Genomic DNA, 18,534 nt, shown 5'->3' with positions numbered 1-18,534 from the left:
CTCTCAGACCAGCGTCTGTCTGCTAGTGTCTGTTCTAACTCTCAGACCAGCGTCTGTCTGCTAGTGTCTGTTCTAACTCTCAGACCAGCGTCTGTCTGCTAGTGTCTGTTCTAACTCTCAGACCAGCGTCTGTCTGCTAGTGTCTGTTCTAACTCTCAGACCAGCATCTGTCTGCTAGTGTCTGTTTTAGATTGGGGAAACAGGTGTGTCACTCTGTGAGCAATTTGTCACGTTAATGGCTCAATTAAGCGCCAAGCAACAAGAGAAAGGTAGCATCCCAAATGACACCCTATTCCCTATATAGTGCACTACTTAGTATAGTACACTACTACTTTGACCAGAGTCCTCAGGGTGAATAGGGTGCCATTTGGGATACAGATGGAATCAGCAGACACTCAGGCCCCTGATGATGGGAGTTGCCCAACCCTTAACAACATTATCTGCTGTGTTAGTTTCTACTCTCATACACTATCCACAGTGACCTAGACCCCCATCCTCACCCTCATAATTATTAATTACCTTGATTCCGTGTCTTGTTTTGACAAGACAACAACTTTTCCCTGCCATCGGAGTAGCCCAAATTCACATAGTTATCGGTAAAAGTGTATTCCAAATATTCCTTGTCTTACTCTTACCAGACAACAACTTTATCCTGGCCTAACTTACATCATCACTGTCTAAACCAGGGTTGCATTCACTAGAAACCAAAATTATAGAAAACTGACCTAAATGAGGAGGGACTACCTGAACGTGCCAAAACGTTTTGCTGCGGTTTGCGCTAATGAATGCGACCCTGTATTCTTTATCTTTGATTCCACCAGACAGCAACTTCATCCTGGCTAATGCCCAGGTGTCCAAGGCCCAAGGCTTCCCTATTGTCTACTGTTCAGATGGCTTCTGTGAGCTCACAGGCTTCTCCCGCACTGAAGTCATGCAGAAGAGCTGTGCCTGTAAGTTCCTTTACGGCCCAGAGAGCAGCGAGACTATCATCCTCAGCATCGACGAAGCCCTGGACGAACGCAAGGAGTTCAAGGAAGAGATCATGTTCTACAAGAAGACAGGTAAGGAAAGGTGTGTGTGTTGAAGTCTGCTACAATTGGACTCCACTACTAATCTCCTTCTGCACTGATCTGCAGAGCTTACTATGAATATGCTCACACTTGTTCAGTCCTTTCACATCAATATTTTAGCAGCAACATCAATATGTCTGAATCACTTACATACCACCATCAAGATTAGTTGCTCGGATACTATTCAGGCAAAGGTTACTTGGACACTTATTTAACATGTGCATTAAGGTCTAATAACATGTGGAAATATTACAGAATGGACCTTTAAGTGATGGGCAGTGGGCATTTCCTGGTTGCTATTTCTGCAGTGTTCCTATTTAGACCAGTATAGATGGATGGAGGGAGAGAGGGAGGGAAGGAAGGAAGGAAGGAAGGAAGGAAGGAAGGAAGGAAGGAAGGAAGGAAGGAAGGAGGGAGGGAAGGAAGGAAGGAAGGAAGGAAGGAAGGAAGGAAGGAAGGAAGGAAGGAAGGAAGGAAGGAAGGAAGGAAGGAAGGAAGGAAGGAAGGAAGGAAGGAAGGAAGGAAGGAAGGAAGGAAGGAAGGAAGGAAGGGAGGGAGGGAGGGAGGGAGGGAGGGAGGGAGGGAGGGAGGGAGGGAGGGCCCTGCGGTCATTACTTAACACTCATTACTTAACACACACATGAAACTTCAATAACACTCAGATCAGGTGGCAGCTCTCTCTCTCTCTCTCTTTCTCTCTCTGTCTGTCTCCCTTTCTCGCTCTCTTTATTTCTCTCTCTCTCCCCTCATTACCTTCTCAGATTCTCCCCATTCTCTTGCATACTTTCCCTCTCATTCCCTCGCTCATTCTATCTCTCATTCTATCTCTCATTCTATCTTTCATTCCCTCTAAACTGAATCATGAAAGGTGGAATAGTAAATGTAGGTTTCCCTCTGTCTTTGCCTGTGAGAGGGAGTGCTGCAACTGTTCATACACAACCAGAGGCAGGGTTTTCTGTGTGTTTCATGGTGAAGATCTCTCTCTTAAAAACAGAGACAATTGTGATTGAGACATTACCAGCAGGGAGATTTAGAGGAGTGGGAGAGAGATAGCAACAGAGAGAGAGAGAGAGAGAGAGAGAGAGAGAGAGAGAGAGAGAGAGAGAGAGAGAGAGAGAGAGAGAGAGAGAGAGAGAGAGAGAGAGAGAGAGAGAGAGAGAGAGAGAGAGAGAGAGAGAGCAATCAAGAGCTCAGCAGGAATCTCATTTTACATACTACATACAGTACATGCTATTCATATTTCATACAGGTCATAACATACTATTCATACTACATACTGTACATTACATACTATTCATACTACATACTGTACATTACATACTATTCATATTACATACAGTACATTACATACTATTCATACTACATACTGTACATTACATACTATTCATATTTCATACAGGTCATTACATACTATTCATACTACATACTGTACATTACATACTATTCATATTACATACAGTACATTACATACTATTCATACTACATACAGTACATTACATACTATTCATACTACATACTGTACATTACATACTATTCATATTTCATACAGGTCATTACATACTATTCATACTACATACTGTACATTACATACTATTCATATTACATACAGTACATTACATACTATTCATACTATATACTGTACATTACATACTATTCATATTTCATACAGTTCATTACATACTATTCATACTACATACTGTACATTACATACTATTCAAATTACATACAGTTCATTACATACTATTCATACTACATACTGTACATTACATACTATTCCTAATATATACTGTACATTACATACTATTCATACTACATACAGTACTTTACATACTGTTCATATTACATACAGACCCCTTTCTCTGTATATATCAACGATGTCGCTCTTGCTGCGGGTGATTCCCTGATCCACCTCTACGCCGACGACGCCATTCTTTATACATCTGGCCCTTCTTTGGACACTGTGTTAACTAACCTCCAAACGAGCCATACAACACTCCTTCCGTGGCCTCCAACTGCTCTTAAACGCTAGTAAAACCAAATGCATGCTTTTCAACCGTTCGCTGCCCGCACCCGCCCGCTAGCATCACTTCCCTGGACGGTTCTGACTTAGAATATGTGGAACTCTACAAATACCTAGGTGTCTAGCTAGACTGTAAAATCTCCTTCCAGACTTATATTAAACATCTCCGATCCAAAATTAAATCTAGAATCGGCTTCCTATTTCACAACAAAGCCTCCTTCAATCACGCCGCCAAACATACCCTCATAAAACTGAATATCCTACCGATCCTCGACTTTGGCGATGTCATTTACAAAATAGCTTCCAATACTCTACTCAGCAAACTGGATGCAGTCTATCACAGTGCCATCCGTTTTGTCACCAAAGCCCCTTATACTACCCACCACTGCGACTTGTATGCTCTAATCGGCTGGCCCTCGCTACATATTCGTTGCCAGACCCACTGGCTCCAGGTCATCTATGTCTTTGCTAGGTAAAGCCCCGCCTTATCTCAGCTCACTGGTCACGATAACAACACTCACCCGTAGCACGCGCTCCAGCAGGTATATCTATATCTCATATGGTCATCCCCAAAGCCAACACCTCTGTTGGCTGCCTTTCCTCCCAGTTCTCTGCTGCCAGTGCCTGGAACGAATTGCAAAAATTGCTGAAGCTGGAGACTTATATTTCCCTCACTAACTTTAAACATCAGCTATCTGAGCAGCTAACCGATCACTGCAGCTGCACATAGCCCATCTGTAAATAGCCCACCCAATCTACCTACCTCATCCCCATATTGTTTTTATTGACTTTTCTGCTCTTTTGCACACCAGTATTTCTACTTGCACATCACCATCTGCTCATCTCATTAATCACTCCAGTGTTAATTTGCTAAATTCTAATTACCTGCTACTATGGCCTATTTATTGGCTTACCTCCTCACGCCTTTTGCACACACTGTATATAGACTTTCTTTTTTTCTATTGTGTTATTGACTGTACGCTTGTTTACTCCATGTGTAACTCTGTGTTGTTGTTTGTGTCGCACTGCTTTGCTTTATCTTGGCCAGGTCGCAGTTGTAAATGAGAACTTGTTCTCAACTAGCCTACCTGGTTATTAAATAAAGGTGAAATAAAATAAAAATAAAAAATGAATACAGTACATTACACACTATTGATGCTACATACAGTACATCACATACTATTCATGCTACATACAGTACTTGACATACTATTCATGCTACATATAGTACTTTACATACTATTCATACTATATACAGTACATTACATACTATTCATGCTTTATACCGTTCATTACATACTATTCATACTACATACAGTACATTACATACTATTCTTAACAGAGAGCACGTTCATACAGTCTCCAAAGCACACAGACTAACATATTTATACACTTACACACTACACACATATACAATATTCACCTCAATTTCTCATATTTACCATTATTTACCAAGATTGCATCATTCTTACAGAGATCCCCTGACTTAGATATTGGTTTATTTAATGATAATGTGTCTTGATTTGTAGTGTGATTATAATGTGTTTTGTCCGTATTAGATGTGATTATAACATGTGATTATAACATCTACTTCCAAAAACAGTAGATCAACGAATCAGATGTCGAGCCTTATTTCAGATGATTGGTCACATGTACAGTAGCATGTCCATGCTGTAGTGTGGCTCTGGGGTGAAGTTTCCCTTAGGTGCAGATCTAGGATCAGCTTCCCCCAAGCCTAACCTTATCCGTTACTGGGGAAAATGCTAAACTGACTCAAGATCAGCATCTAGGGGCAACTTCACCCTACTCCACTGTATGCGTATCATGTGTATAACGTGTGTGTGTCTGTCTACTGCAGCATCGTTGTTCTGGTGCCTGCTGGAAATTGTCCCCATTAAGAATGAGAAGGGAGACGTGGTGCTCTTCCTGGCTTCATATAAAGACATCAGTGACACCAAGGCCAAGGCCATGCCAGAGGACAGGCGAGAAGGTCAGTGTGTGTGTGTGTGTGTGTGTGTGTGGGTGCACATGCATGCGTGGTGCTTGCGCGTGTGTGTTCCTCATCTCCTCCCCTCATGGCTCGGTGTCTAATTACTTTCATTACTGTACATTACAACAAAACAACAAACAAAAACATGGTTTATTTTTATTCACGTAATGATGTACTTTTTACACAAAGAAAAAGCCTGATGCTGCACATGCTTTTAGGAGAGATAAAAGCGGGGAGTAATAACTGGATTGTACATGTTATTCTATATTGCATCTGCATGTTCATTCTTCAACAATTAGCATTGTAAATGTTGTCAGCATCGGTACTGAGCTAACAGAAAACACAGCTCTGCAGAAGTGTCTGTTTTTGTCAGTGTTGTAAAAACAATACACAAATCATCTCAATCCAGGCAAGGGAAACCCATTTTAACAAACACACGCACACACACAAACACACGCACACACACACACGCACGCACGCACGCACCCACGCACACACACACACGCACACACGCACACACGCACACGCACACGCACACGCACACACACACAATTGGACATTGTTGGACAATGTGTGCCGAACAGGGGACCCCAATCTCTGTGTCAACAACCCCTCCCTCCCTCCCTCCCTCCCTCCCTCCCTCCCTCCCTCCCTCCCTCCCTCCCTCCCTCCCTCCCTCCCCTGTTCCCACCTTCGCATTTGTCTCTCTTTCCCCATCTCTCCCTACCTACCTCTCTGTCCCTCTCCCTCTCCCCATCTCTCCCTACCTACCTCTTTGTCCCTCCCTCCAACTGCTCTTAAACGCTAGTAAAACCAAATGCATGCTTTTCAACCGTTCGCTGCCCGCACCCGCCCGCTGCCCGCACCCGCCCGCTAGCATCACTACTCTGGACGGTTCTGACTTAGAATATGTGGACAACTATAAATACCTAGGTGTCTGGCTAGACTGTAAACTCTCCTTCCAGACTTATATTAAACATCTCCAATCCAAAATTAAATTTAGAATCGGCTTCCTATTTCACAACAAAGCCTCCTTCACTCACGCCGCCAAACATACCCTCATAAAACTGAATATCCTACCGATCCTCGACTTCGGCGATGTCATTTACAAAATAGCTTCCAATACTCTACTCAGCAAACTGGATGCAGTCTATCACAGTGCCATCCGTTTTGTCATCAACAACCTCCCTCCCTCCCTCCCTCCCTCCCTCCCTCCCTACCTCCCTCCCTCCCTCCCTCCCTCCCTCCCTCCCTACCTACCTCCCTACCTACCTACCTAACTACCTCTCTGTCCCTCCCTCCCTCCCTACCTAACTCTCTGTCCCTTTCCCCCTCCCCATCTCTCCCTACCTACCTCTTTGTCCCTCCCTCGCCCATCTCTCCCTACCTACCTCTCTGTCCCTCTCCCCCTCCCCCTCTCTCCCTACCTACCTCTCTTTCCCCTCCCTCCCTCTCTCCCTACCTACCTCTCTCTCCCCTCCCTCCCTCGCTCTCTCCCTACCTACCTCTCTGTCCCTCCCTCCCTACCCATCTCTCCCTACCTACCTTTCTGTCCCTCCCTCCCTCCCTCCCCATCTCTCCCTGCCTACCTCTCTGTCCCTCCCTCCCTACCCATCTCTCCCTACCTACCTTTGTGTCCCTCCCTCCCCATCTCTCCCTACCTACCTCTCTGTCCCTCTCCCTCTCCCCATCTCTTCCTACCTACCTCTTTGTCCTTCCTTCCTTCCCTCCCCCCTCCCTCCCTCCCCATCTCTCCCTACCTACCTCTATATCCTTCCCTCCCCATCTTTCCCTACCTACCTCTATGTCCCTCCCTCCATATTTCTCCCTATATAGCTCTCTGTCCCCCCCCCCCCCATCTCTTCCTACCTACCTCTCTGTCCCTCCCTCCCTATCTTCTCTCCCTGTTTCCCTGTTCCCTTCTCCCCCTGTTTCCCTGTTCCACCTTTATCTCTCACTTTCTCTTTCTCTTTCCATCTCTACTCTTCATACTGCCTCCTCTAGCATCCCTCTCACTTTCCACCTCTTCTTTCTGTACCTCCTCTCTCCCCCTCACTCTTTCCATCTCTTCTGTCAGTACCGCCTCCTCTTTCCCCCTCTCTCTTTCCATCTCCTCTTTCCATACCTCCTCCTCTCTCTGTCTCTCTCTTTCCATATTTTCTGTTTGTACCTCCTCCTCTCTCCCCCTTTCTCATACCATCTCTCCTGTCCGTACCTGCTCCTCTGTCTCCCTCTCTCTTTACATCTCTTCTTTCCATACCTCATCCTCTCTCATGCCATCTCTGGGTTTAAACACCAGCCTGTGCAACTGGGTCCTAGACTTCTTGATGGGCCGACCCCATGTGGTGAAGGTAGGGAACAACACCTTCGCCACGCTGATCCTCAACACAGAGGCCCCACAGGGGTGTGTGCTCAGCCCCCTCCTGTACTCCCTATTCACGCACGTCTCCAACTCAATCATCAAGTTTTTGACAACACAACACTTGACAGCAGGAGACAGCAGAGAGAGCACGCCCCCCATCCACATCGATGGGGCCGCAGTAGAAAGGGTCAAAAGCTTCAAGTTCCTAGTCACGCACATCACTGAGGATCTGAAATGGTCCCTTCACACCGATAGCCCAACAGCACCTCTTCAACCTCTGGAGGCTGAAGAAATTTGTCTTGATGCCCAAGACCCTCAGGAACATCTACATATGCACCATCGAGAGCATTCTGTCGGGCTGTATCACCGCCTGGTACGGCAACTACACCGGCTGCAACCCCAGGGCTCTCCAGAGGGTGGTGTGGTTAGCCCAACGCATCATTGGGGGCACATTGCCTGCCCTCCAGGACATCTATAGCACCCGGTGTCACAGCAAGGCCAAGAAGGGCTCCCGAGTGGCACTGCACACTGCCCTATCCCATCTGGATATGAGGAATACCTATGTAAGCATCTCAGTTCTAGAGGCGTCACTACTGACCCTGATTCAATCCCGGGCTGTATCTCAACTGGCCGTGATCGGGAGTCCCATAGGGCGGCGCACAATTGGCCCAGCGTCGTCTGAGTTAGGGGAGGGTTTGGCCGGGTTAGGCCGCCATTGTAAAATAAGAATTTCTTCTTAACTGACTTTCCTACTTAAATAAAGGTTCAATCAAATAAAAGATCATCAAGGTCCTCAGCCACGGCCTGTTTACCCTGCTGCCATTTAGAAGGCGGAGACAATACAAGTGCATTAAATCTGGGACCGAGACTGATAAACAGCTTCTATCACCAGGCCATCAGACTGTTAAACAGCCATCAAATCAAATCAAATGTATTTATATAGCCCTTCTTACATCAGCTGATATCTCAAAGTGCTGTACAGAAACTCAGCCTAAAACCCCAAACAGCAAGCAATGCAGGTGTAGAAGCACGGTGGCTAGGAAAAACTCCCCAGGAATGCCAAAACCTAGGAAGAAATCTAGAGAGGAACCAGGCTATGAGGGGTGGCCAGTCCTCTTCTGGCTGTGCTGGGTGGAGATTATAACAGAACATGGCCAAGATGTTCAAATGTTCATAAATGACCAGCATGGTCAAATAATAGTAATCACAGTGAACAGGTCAGGGTTCCATAGCCGCAGGCAGAAGAGTTGAAACTGGAGCAGCAGCACGGCCAGGTGGACTGGGGACAACAAGGAGTCATCATGCCAGGTAGTCCTGAGGCATGGTCCTAGGGCTCATGTCCTCCTAGAGAGAGAAAGAAAGAAAGACAGAATTAGAGAGAGCATACTTAAATTCACACAGGACACCGGATAAGACAGGAGAAATACTCCAGATATAACAGACTGACCCTAGCCCCCCGACACATAAACTACTGCAGCATAAATACTGGAGGCTGAGACAGGATGGGTCAGGAGACACTGTGGCCCCATCCGATGATACCCCCGGACAGGGCCAAACAGGCAGGATATGACCCCACCCACTTTGCCAAAGCACAGCCCCCACACCACTAAAGGGATATCGTCAACCACCAACTTATCATCCTGATACACGGCCAAATATAGCCCACAAAGATCTCCGCCATGGCACAACCCAAGGGGGGGCGCCAACCCAGACAGGAAGACCACGTCAGTGACTCAACGCACTCAAGTGACGCACCCCTCCTAGGGACGGCATGGAAGAGCACCATTAAGCCAGTAACTGAGCCCCTGTAATAGGGTTAGAGGCAGAGAATCCCAGTAGAGAGAGGGGAACCGGCCAGGCAGAGACAGCAAGGGCGGTTCGTTGCTCCAGTGCCTTTCCGTTCACCTTCACACTCCTGGGCCAGACTACACTCAATCATAGGACCTACTGAAGAGATGAGTCTTCAATTAAGACTTAAAGGTTGAGACCGAATCTGAGTCTCTCACATGGGTAGGCAGACCATTCCATAAAAATGGAGCTCTATAGGAGAAAGCCCTGCCTCCAGCTATTTGCTTCGAAATCCTAGGGACAATTGGAGGCCTGCGTCTTGTGACCGTAGCGTTTGTGTAGGTATGTACGGAAAGATAGGTAGGAGCAAGCCCATGTAATGCTTTGTAGGTTAGCAGTGAAACCTTGTAATCACTAGCCAGCTTCTGCCCAAATACCCTGCGCTGAACCTTAGAGATTGTCACTAGCCGGCTAGCACCCAGTACTCTACCCTGCACCTTAGAGATTGTCACTAGCCGGCTAGCACCCAGTACTCTACCCTGCACCTTAGAGATTGTCACTAGCCGGCTAGCACCCAGTACTCTACCCTGCACCTTAGAGATTGTCATTAGCCGGCTAGCATCCAGTACTCTACCCTGCACCTTAGAGATTGTCACTAGCCGGCTAGCACCCAGTACTCTACCCTGCACCTTAGAGATTGTCACTAGCCGGCTAGCACCCAGTACTCTACCCTGCACCTTAGAGATTGTCATTAGCCGGCTAGCATCCAGTACTCTACCCTGCACCTTAGAGATTGTCACTAGCCGGCTAGCACCCAGTACTCTACCCTGCACCTTAGAGATTGTCACTAGCCGGCTAGCACCCAGTACTCTACCCTGAACCTTAGAGATTGTCACTAGCCGGCTAGCACCCAGTACTCTACCCTGAACCTTAGAGATTGTCACTAGCCGGCTAGCACCCAGTACTCTACCCTGCACCTTAGAGACAGCTGCCCTATTTACAAAGAGTCATTGAACACTGGTCACTTTTATAATGTTTACATGCTGTTTTACCCACTTCATATGTAGAGTGCATTTGCAAAGTATTCAGACCCCTTCCCCTTTTCCATATTTTGTTACATTACAGCCTTATTCTAAAATTGATTACATAATTGTTTCCCCTCATCAATCTACAAACAATACCCCATAATTACAAAGTGAAAATGTTTTTTTGAAATGTTTGCAAATTTATTAAAAACAAAATACAGAAATACCTTATTTACATATGTTTTCAAACCCTTTGCTATGAGACACAAAATTGAGCTCAGGTGCATCCTGTTTCCATTGATCATCCTTGAGATGTTTCTACAAATTGATTGGACATGATTTGGAAAGGCACACACCTGTCTATATAAGGTCCCACACCTGATAGTGCATGTCAGAGCAAAGCTCTGAGACAGGATTGTGTCGAGGCACAGATCTGTGGAAGGGTACCAACAAATATCTGCAACATTGAAGGTCCCCAAGAACACAGTGGCCTCCATCATTCTTAAATGGAAGAAGTTTAGAACCACCAAGACTCTTCCTAGAGCTGGCCACCTGGCCAAACTGAGCAATCGGGGGAGAAGGGACTTGGTAAGGGAGGTGAACCCGATGGTCACTCTGACAGAGCTCCAGAGTTCCTCTGTGGAGATGGGAGAACCTTCCAGAAGGACAACCATCTCTGCAGCACCACCAATCAGGCCTTTATGGTAGAGTGGCCTGATGGAAGCCACTCCTCAGTAAAAGGCACATGACAGCCCTCTTGGAGTTTGATAAAAGGCACCTAAAGGACTCTCAGACCATGAGAAACAAGATTCTCTGGTCTGATGAAACCAAGTATGAACTCTTTGGCCTGAATGCCAAGCATCACATCTGGAGGAAACCTGGCACCATCCCTATGGTGAAACATGGTGGCGGCACAATCATGCTGTGGGGATTTTTTTCTGCCGCAGTGACTGGGAGACTAGTCAGGATCTAGGGAAAGATGAGCGAAGCAAAGTACAGAGAGATCCTTGATGTAAACCTGCTCCAGAGGTTTACAACCTCAGACTGGGGTGAAGGTTCACCTTCCAACAGGACAACGACCCTATGCAGACATCCAAGACAATCCTGGAGTGGCCTCGTGAACAAGTCTATGAATGTCATTGAGTGGCTCAGCCAGAGCCTGGACTCAAACATCTCTGGAGAGACCTGAAAATAGCTGTGCAGCGACGCTCCCCATCCAACCTGACAAAGCTTGAGAGGATCTGCAGAGAAGAATGGGAGAAATAGGTGTGCCAAGCTTGTAGCGTCACACCCAATAAGACTTGATGCTGTAATTGCTGCCAAAGGTGCTTCAACAAAGCACTGAGTGAAGGGTCTGAATACTTATGTAAATGTAATATTTCAGTTTTTTTATTTGATAAATTTGCTCAAATTTCAAAACAACGGATTTTGCTTTGTCATTATGGGGTATTGTGTTTAGATTGATGAGGGATAAAAATTATTTAATCAATTTTAGAATAAGGCTTTAACGTAACAAAATGTTACCCCCTGCCCTTTCTTTCCTCCCTTCCCTCGTCTCTATCAGATGTATGGATAACATACATTACACATGTTCATAGGGAGTCCTATCTCTCTCTGCCTTGTAGAAGATCATGCTTTTTTTAACTGGTTCCTCTTCTTCCTGAATACTTTCCAAATGCGCTGTATGCATATACTGTATTCTAGTTAAGGCTCATCCTATATAACTACTGCTGTACATACCTTTTCTATTTGTATACTGTCCATACTGTCTGTACACACCGTCACATACATATATATGTATATGTATTCAGGACTATGACATTTCTCATTCTGATGTCTTAATTTCTTATTCTTTTTAGTTTTTACTTTTGGATGATGTGTGTATTGTTATTATATCACTAGATATTAATGTATGGATTATGTGCGTATTGTTATTATGTTACTAGATATTAATGTATGGATTATGTGCGTATTGTTATTATATTACTAGATATTAATGTATGGATTATGTGCGTATTGTTATTATATTACTAGATATTAATGTATGGATTATGTGCGTATTGTTATTATATTACTAGATATTAATGTATGGATTATGTGCGTATTGTTATTATATTACTAGATATTAATGTATGGATTATGTGCGTATTGTTATTTTGTTACTAGATATTAATGTATGGATTATGTGTGTATTGTTATTATGTTACTAGATATTGCTGCGTTGTTGGAGCTAGAAACATAAGCATTTCAAAGCACTTACGATAACATCTGCAAATCTGTGTACAAACTGTGATTTAATTTTATACGTATTCATTGTCACTGTAACCAGTGTTGGATATTAAACATTTCATCCAAACATAATGATTTCCTCCTATTTCTTTCCTCAGTTTTCTATGAGATTTCCTAGGGGGGCATGTGGTTGTACAATAATACTGTGTGTGTGTGTGTGTGTGTGTGTGTGTGTGTGTGTGTGTGTGTGTGTGTGTGTGTGTGTGTGTGTGTGTGTGTGTGTGTGTGTGTGTGTAGAGTGCCGACGAGGACGGGTGAAGACTGGTTCTTCATTCAGCTCTACTCGTCTGCGGAGCAGTACTGTACTCTACCACATCTCTGGTCACCTCCACAGCAAAGTCAACAAGAAGAAGAAGAGCAAGATCAAACTCAACAAGGTAAAACACACCTTAAATGACTCACCCTCACAACCAACACTACACACCCTAACAACAAACACTACACACCCTAACAACAATAACAACAAACATTACACACCATAACAACAAACTCTACACACCATAACAACCAACACTACACACCCTAACAACTAACATTACACACCATAACAACAAACATTACACACCCTAACAACAAACATTATACACCATAATAACCAACACTACACACCATAACAACCAACACTACACACCCTAACAACAAACATTACACACCCTAACAACCCACACTACACAGCCTAACAACAAACATTACACACCCTAACAACAAACATTACACACCCTAACAACAAACACTACACACCCTAACAACAAACACTACACACCCTAACAACCAACACTACACACCCTAACAACCAACACTACTCACCATAACAACCAACACTACACACCCTAACAACCAACACTACACACCCTAACAACCAACACTACTCACCATAACAACCAACACTACTCACCCTAACAACCAACACTACACACCATAATAACCAACACTACACACCATAATAACCAACACTACACACCCTAACAACCAACACTACTCACCATAACAACCAACAATACTCACCCTAACAACCAACACTACACACCATAATAACCAACACTACACACCATAATAACCAACACTACACACCCTAACAACAAACATTACACACCATAACAACAAACACTACTCACCCTAACAACCAACACTACACACCCTAACAACCAACACTACACACCCTAACAACCAACACTACTCACCATAACAACCAACAATACTCACCCTAACAACAAACACTACACACCCTAACAACCAACACTACACACCCTAACAACCAACACTACTCACCATAACAACCAACACTACACACCCTAACAACCAACACTACACACCCTAACAACCAACACTACTCACCATAACAACCAACACTACTCACCCTAACAACCAACACTACACACCATAATAACCAACACTACACACCATAATAACCAACACTACACACCCTAACAACCAACACTACTCACCATAACAACCAACACTACTCACCATAACAACCAACAATACTCACCCTAACAACCAACACTACACACCATAATAACCAACACTACACACCATAATAACCAACACTACACACCCTAACAACAAACATTACACACCATAACAACAAACACTACTCACCCTAACAACCAACACTACACACCATAAGAACCAACCATACTCACCCTAACAACCAACACTACACACCATAATAACCAACACTACACACCATAATAACCAACACTACACACCCTAACAACAAACATTACACACCCTAACAACCAACACTACACACCCTAACAACAAACTCTACACACCATAATAACAAACAAATAACAGCGATGAGAGCACCTGCCACTACTTTACTCAAATCATAGCAACAATGTTTTAGGGGATGGTCCTATCCTTTTTTTCTACCAATGAGTTTTAGTGTGACTTGTGTGGTCCAGCGTTATAGCTGCTGACCCCGGCACACATGTATGCCAGAGTTGACATGGGTTTGAAACCTGCCCACTCCTACTCCCCGTCTTTTAACAGTGTACTATCTCTTCAATAAAGCTAAAAAAATAAGTGGGGGACTGCCCCAACTGAAATAAATATATACATCTTGGATACGTTTCTAATCTGTTTTCTTGATTCTAACTCCTCCAACCCTCCACCCCCCTTCACACAGAAGCATATCAGTGTTCTTCGACTCTGACTACTTCAACAAAATTATTATTGAACCCTCATCCCCCATCCCCTGTCCTTTCATCCAGTCAGAATGTGTTCCCCTTTCATCCAATCAGAATGTATTCCCCTCTCCTTTCACCCAGTCAGAATGTCCCCCGCTCTTTTCATCCAATCAGAATGTTCCCCTGTTCTTTCACCCAATCAGAATGTGTTCCGCTCTCCTTTAATCCAACCAGAATGTGTTCTCCTTTCATCCCATCAGAATGTGTTCCCCTTTTCCTTTCATTCAATCAGAATGTGTTCCACTCTCCTTTCACCCAATCAGAATGTGTTCGGGGACCCCCCTGCTCTGCCGGAGTACAAGGTGGCGGACGCCAAGAAGTCCAAGTTCATCCTGCTTCACTTCAGCACCTTCAAGGCAGGCTGGGATTGGCTGATCCTGCTGGCCACCTTCTACGTTGCCGTGACAGTGCCCTACAACGTCTGCTTCATCGGTGACGATGACCTCACCAGGAGCACTTCAGTCAGCGACGTTGCCGTGGAGATACTCTTTATTATAGGTATAGGGGAGGGTCATATGTGTGTGGGAGAGGAGTTTGGGGTTGGGTGGAGTGGAGTGGGGTCAGAGTTTAGGTTTGGGGTTAGGCTTTGGTTTTGCCTAGTGACTCACCCTGAATGTAATTCCGCTGCTCTATTGATCGCTTCATACATCAGTCTGAATATAACATCCTAGAAGTTGTTTGTGCTGACATCAAAATTACGTGATTCAAGATTTGTGTAGATCGGCTCTGGTCCAACCCATCGGTTTCTGCGACCAATCAGAACAATTTGAATGTATTCGCATACGAGAAGTCATCGGGGAAAGATCAAATCCAGACTCAGCGTGGAGAAGAAACGTTAGTAGGCGTGGCGTTTGGCCGGAACGATGTGGATAGGTAGCCAGGCCAGTTAGGGTTAGGGCTAGGGTTAGGGACAGTGTTAGGGTTAGGGTTAGGGTTAGGGACAGTGTTAGGGTTATGGACAGTGTTAGGGTCAGGGTTAGGGTTAGGGACAGGGTGTATAGTTTATGGTCCAGCAGCTCAGTAACCTATGACACTTGTAGTGGGTGTACTTATTACATAATCTGACAGTAAGTCATGGATCTATAACCTTACACCCACCTCTCTCTCCCTCTCTCTTCCTCTCTCTTCCTCTCTCTCCCTCTCTATCTCTCTCTCTATCTCTCTCCCTCTCGCTCTCTCCCTCTCTCTTCCTCTCTCTCCCTCTCTCTTCCTCTCTATCTCTCTCTCTATCTCTCTCCCTCTTTCTCTCTTCCTCTCTCTCCCTCTCTCTTCCTCTCTATCTCTCTCTCTATCTCTCTCCCTCTCGCTCTCTCCCTCTCTCTTCCTCTCGCTCCCTCTCTCTTCCTCTCTATCTCTCTCTCTATCTCTCTCTCTCTCTCTCTCCCTCTCTCTCTCTCTCTCTCTCTTCCTCTCTATCTCTCCCTGTCCCTCCCACTCTCTTCCTCTCTTTCTCTCTCTCTCTTCCCCTTTCTCCTTCTCACTTTCCCCTCTCTCCCTCCCAGACATTGTGTTCAGTTTCCGTACCACGTACGTGAGTAAGTCTGGTCAGGTGATCTTCAACGCACGGTTGATCTGCATCCACTACATGACCACGTGGTTCATCATCGACCTGGTCGCCGCGCTGCCCTTTGACCTCCTCTACGCCTTTAAAGTCAGCGTGGTGAGTCAATTGGTTACCCCGTAGCGGTCCTCTAGCCAATGAAATCACTGTGATGCTGTGTTGTGTTTTTTGTCATTAACTTAAAAAGCTAATGAAATGCTTTAGAGAGCATGTGTGATGTTTTGTGCCTAATCACTGAAGAAGATATATTGTAACCCTTGAATTAGCAAGGACTAGATTTTCAAAATACAATATGTAGACATGAAATCTGCCAAGCACACTCCATCACACATTTGTTATGTCGTAGTGATGTAATTGTACTGTAAATGAGTTTCATGATTGATTGGTTTCCCAATAAGTCCAATACCTAAAGAAATCAACACGATATTCATTTTATTCATAAATAACTTTTCAAACATTTAGCTCAAAGCACCAAAACATAGTACTGTACAAACACTTAATCACAATATTGTGTTTGTAATGTAACATCATATAATTAAGCAATAAGGCACGAAGGGGTGTGGTATATGGCCAATATACTACGGCTGTTCTTATGCAGGATGCAACAAGGAGTCCCTGGTTACAGCCCTTAGCCGTGCTATATTGACCATATACCACAACCCCCCGAAGTGCCTTATTGCTATTATAAACTGGTTACCAACGTAATTAGAGCAGTAAAAATAAATGTTTTGTCATACCCGTGGTATACAGTATGATATACCATGGCTGTCAGCCAATCAGCGTTCAGGGCTGGAACCACCCAGTTTATAATTACTGTTTTACAACTGTCTCTTGATTGATTGGTAATTCGATACATCCAATATCTAATACAGTGGTATTGTATTTACAGTACCCGGGCTGAGACACAAGTGGCATTTGAAAAGAATGGATAGCATTGATTACTTTATATGCATATGTTTCTGTGTATTGATTTCATATACAGCACAAGGAACACAGTTCTATCACATTGTGCCATCAGAGCCTTTACTATTCTAGTATAATAATATCTATGGTTTCATTGAGAATAGTGGAATGGCAGAACTATAGAACTTAGAGCGGTTGCATTTTATTACCCAAGGGAAACACTGCTCAAGTGGCTGGGGAGCTTTGATTGGTTGTGTGGTTTAGTTTCATTATAGGGATCAGGAAGTATCACTCTCTGGTCTGTAATTGAGAGAAAGACTGTCAGAAAAGGTTCCTCCTCTGCCTCTCTGTTTGCTTTGGGGTGACTGAATCAAATTGGTCCAATATACTGGGGACACGCACGAATGCAGGCACACACACGCACGCACGCACGCACGCACGCACGCACGCACGCACGCACGCACGCACGCACGCACACACACACACACACACACACACACACACAGGGAGGATAGAGACGTAAACCATGTGTGTGTTTCCTTTCTCCATGATAGGACAGCAGGAAATCAACCCTGGAATCCCACTGGGACTAATTGAGACTGGGTCAGGATGGAGAGAGAGAGAGAAAAAGAGAGGGAAAAGATACATAATGACAGAGAAAAGAAAGAACACGAGAAAAAGAGACAGAGAGAGAAGGTGAGAAGATACAGAGTTATCCCTCCTAGCCCATCAATGATGACCAAATAGCATTCATTTGTGTATAGTATTGTTGTGTCTATATGACCAAATAACCAAATTGACCTGCCATTTAAGCTTCATTTTTGCCAAACTTGCCAAATGCTATAATGAAAGAGAACCACAATGGAATGAAGTATTTTGTGTTTATCCTTGATAATTCTTAATCAAATAAATAATTATGTATCTGTACCTTGTTTTAAATGATCAAATACACTAAACTAAACAATGACAGAGAAGAAGTGAACACGACACAAGAGTGAAAGGGAGAAGACAGAGACAGAGACAGAGAGACAGAGAGAGAGACAGAGAGACAGAGAGAGAGACAGAGAGACAGAGAGACAGAGAGAGATAATGACAGGGTGCTCCAGTGCTCTAGGCAAAAGCCCTGCTTGGTTCCAGACTCTATTAGTGGAAATACCATGGTGTCCCAGAGGAGGTTGGTTTGAGCATGTGGGCACCGGGGGCCGGCGGGGGCGACGCCAGGGGAGTCCAGGCATGCAGGGTAATTGTTGAGCTTTTGGAGTGATGTCCCTGCTAAGGCTGTAGGCCATATTTCACCAGAATGAGACAAAAAGTCCCTGTACCATCTCACTCAT

General features: G+C 44.6%; 1 protein-coding gene across 1 annotated transcript in view; it reads left to right on the top strand.

The window, feature by feature from the left end:
* Nucleotides 1-18,534, top strand: part of LOC120022035 (potassium voltage-gated channel subfamily H member 8-like) — a 74,911-nt gene that overhangs the window by 12,354 nt on the left and 44,023 nt on the right. The window contains exons 2-6 of the mRNA XM_038965832.1: nucleotides 822-1,061; nucleotides 4,949-5,080; nucleotides 12,782-12,921; nucleotides 15,000-15,234; nucleotides 16,239-16,396. Of these exons, the coding sequence (XP_038821760.1) occupies nucleotides 822-1,061; nucleotides 4,949-5,080; nucleotides 12,782-12,921; nucleotides 15,000-15,234; nucleotides 16,239-16,396 (905 nt within the window). The remainder of the gene's footprint in view (nucleotides 1-821; nucleotides 1,062-4,948; nucleotides 5,081-12,781; nucleotides 12,922-14,999; nucleotides 15,235-16,238; nucleotides 16,397-18,534) is intronic.

Source organism: Salvelinus namaycush, chromosome 27 (genome assembly GCF_016432855.1).
Source record: "Salvelinus namaycush isolate Seneca chromosome 27, SaNama_1.0, whole genome shotgun sequence".
Lineage (NCBI taxonomy): Eukaryota > Metazoa > Chordata > Actinopteri > Salmoniformes > Salmonidae > Salvelinus > Salvelinus namaycush.
This window is presented reverse-complemented; position numbering and strand designations above follow the sequence as displayed.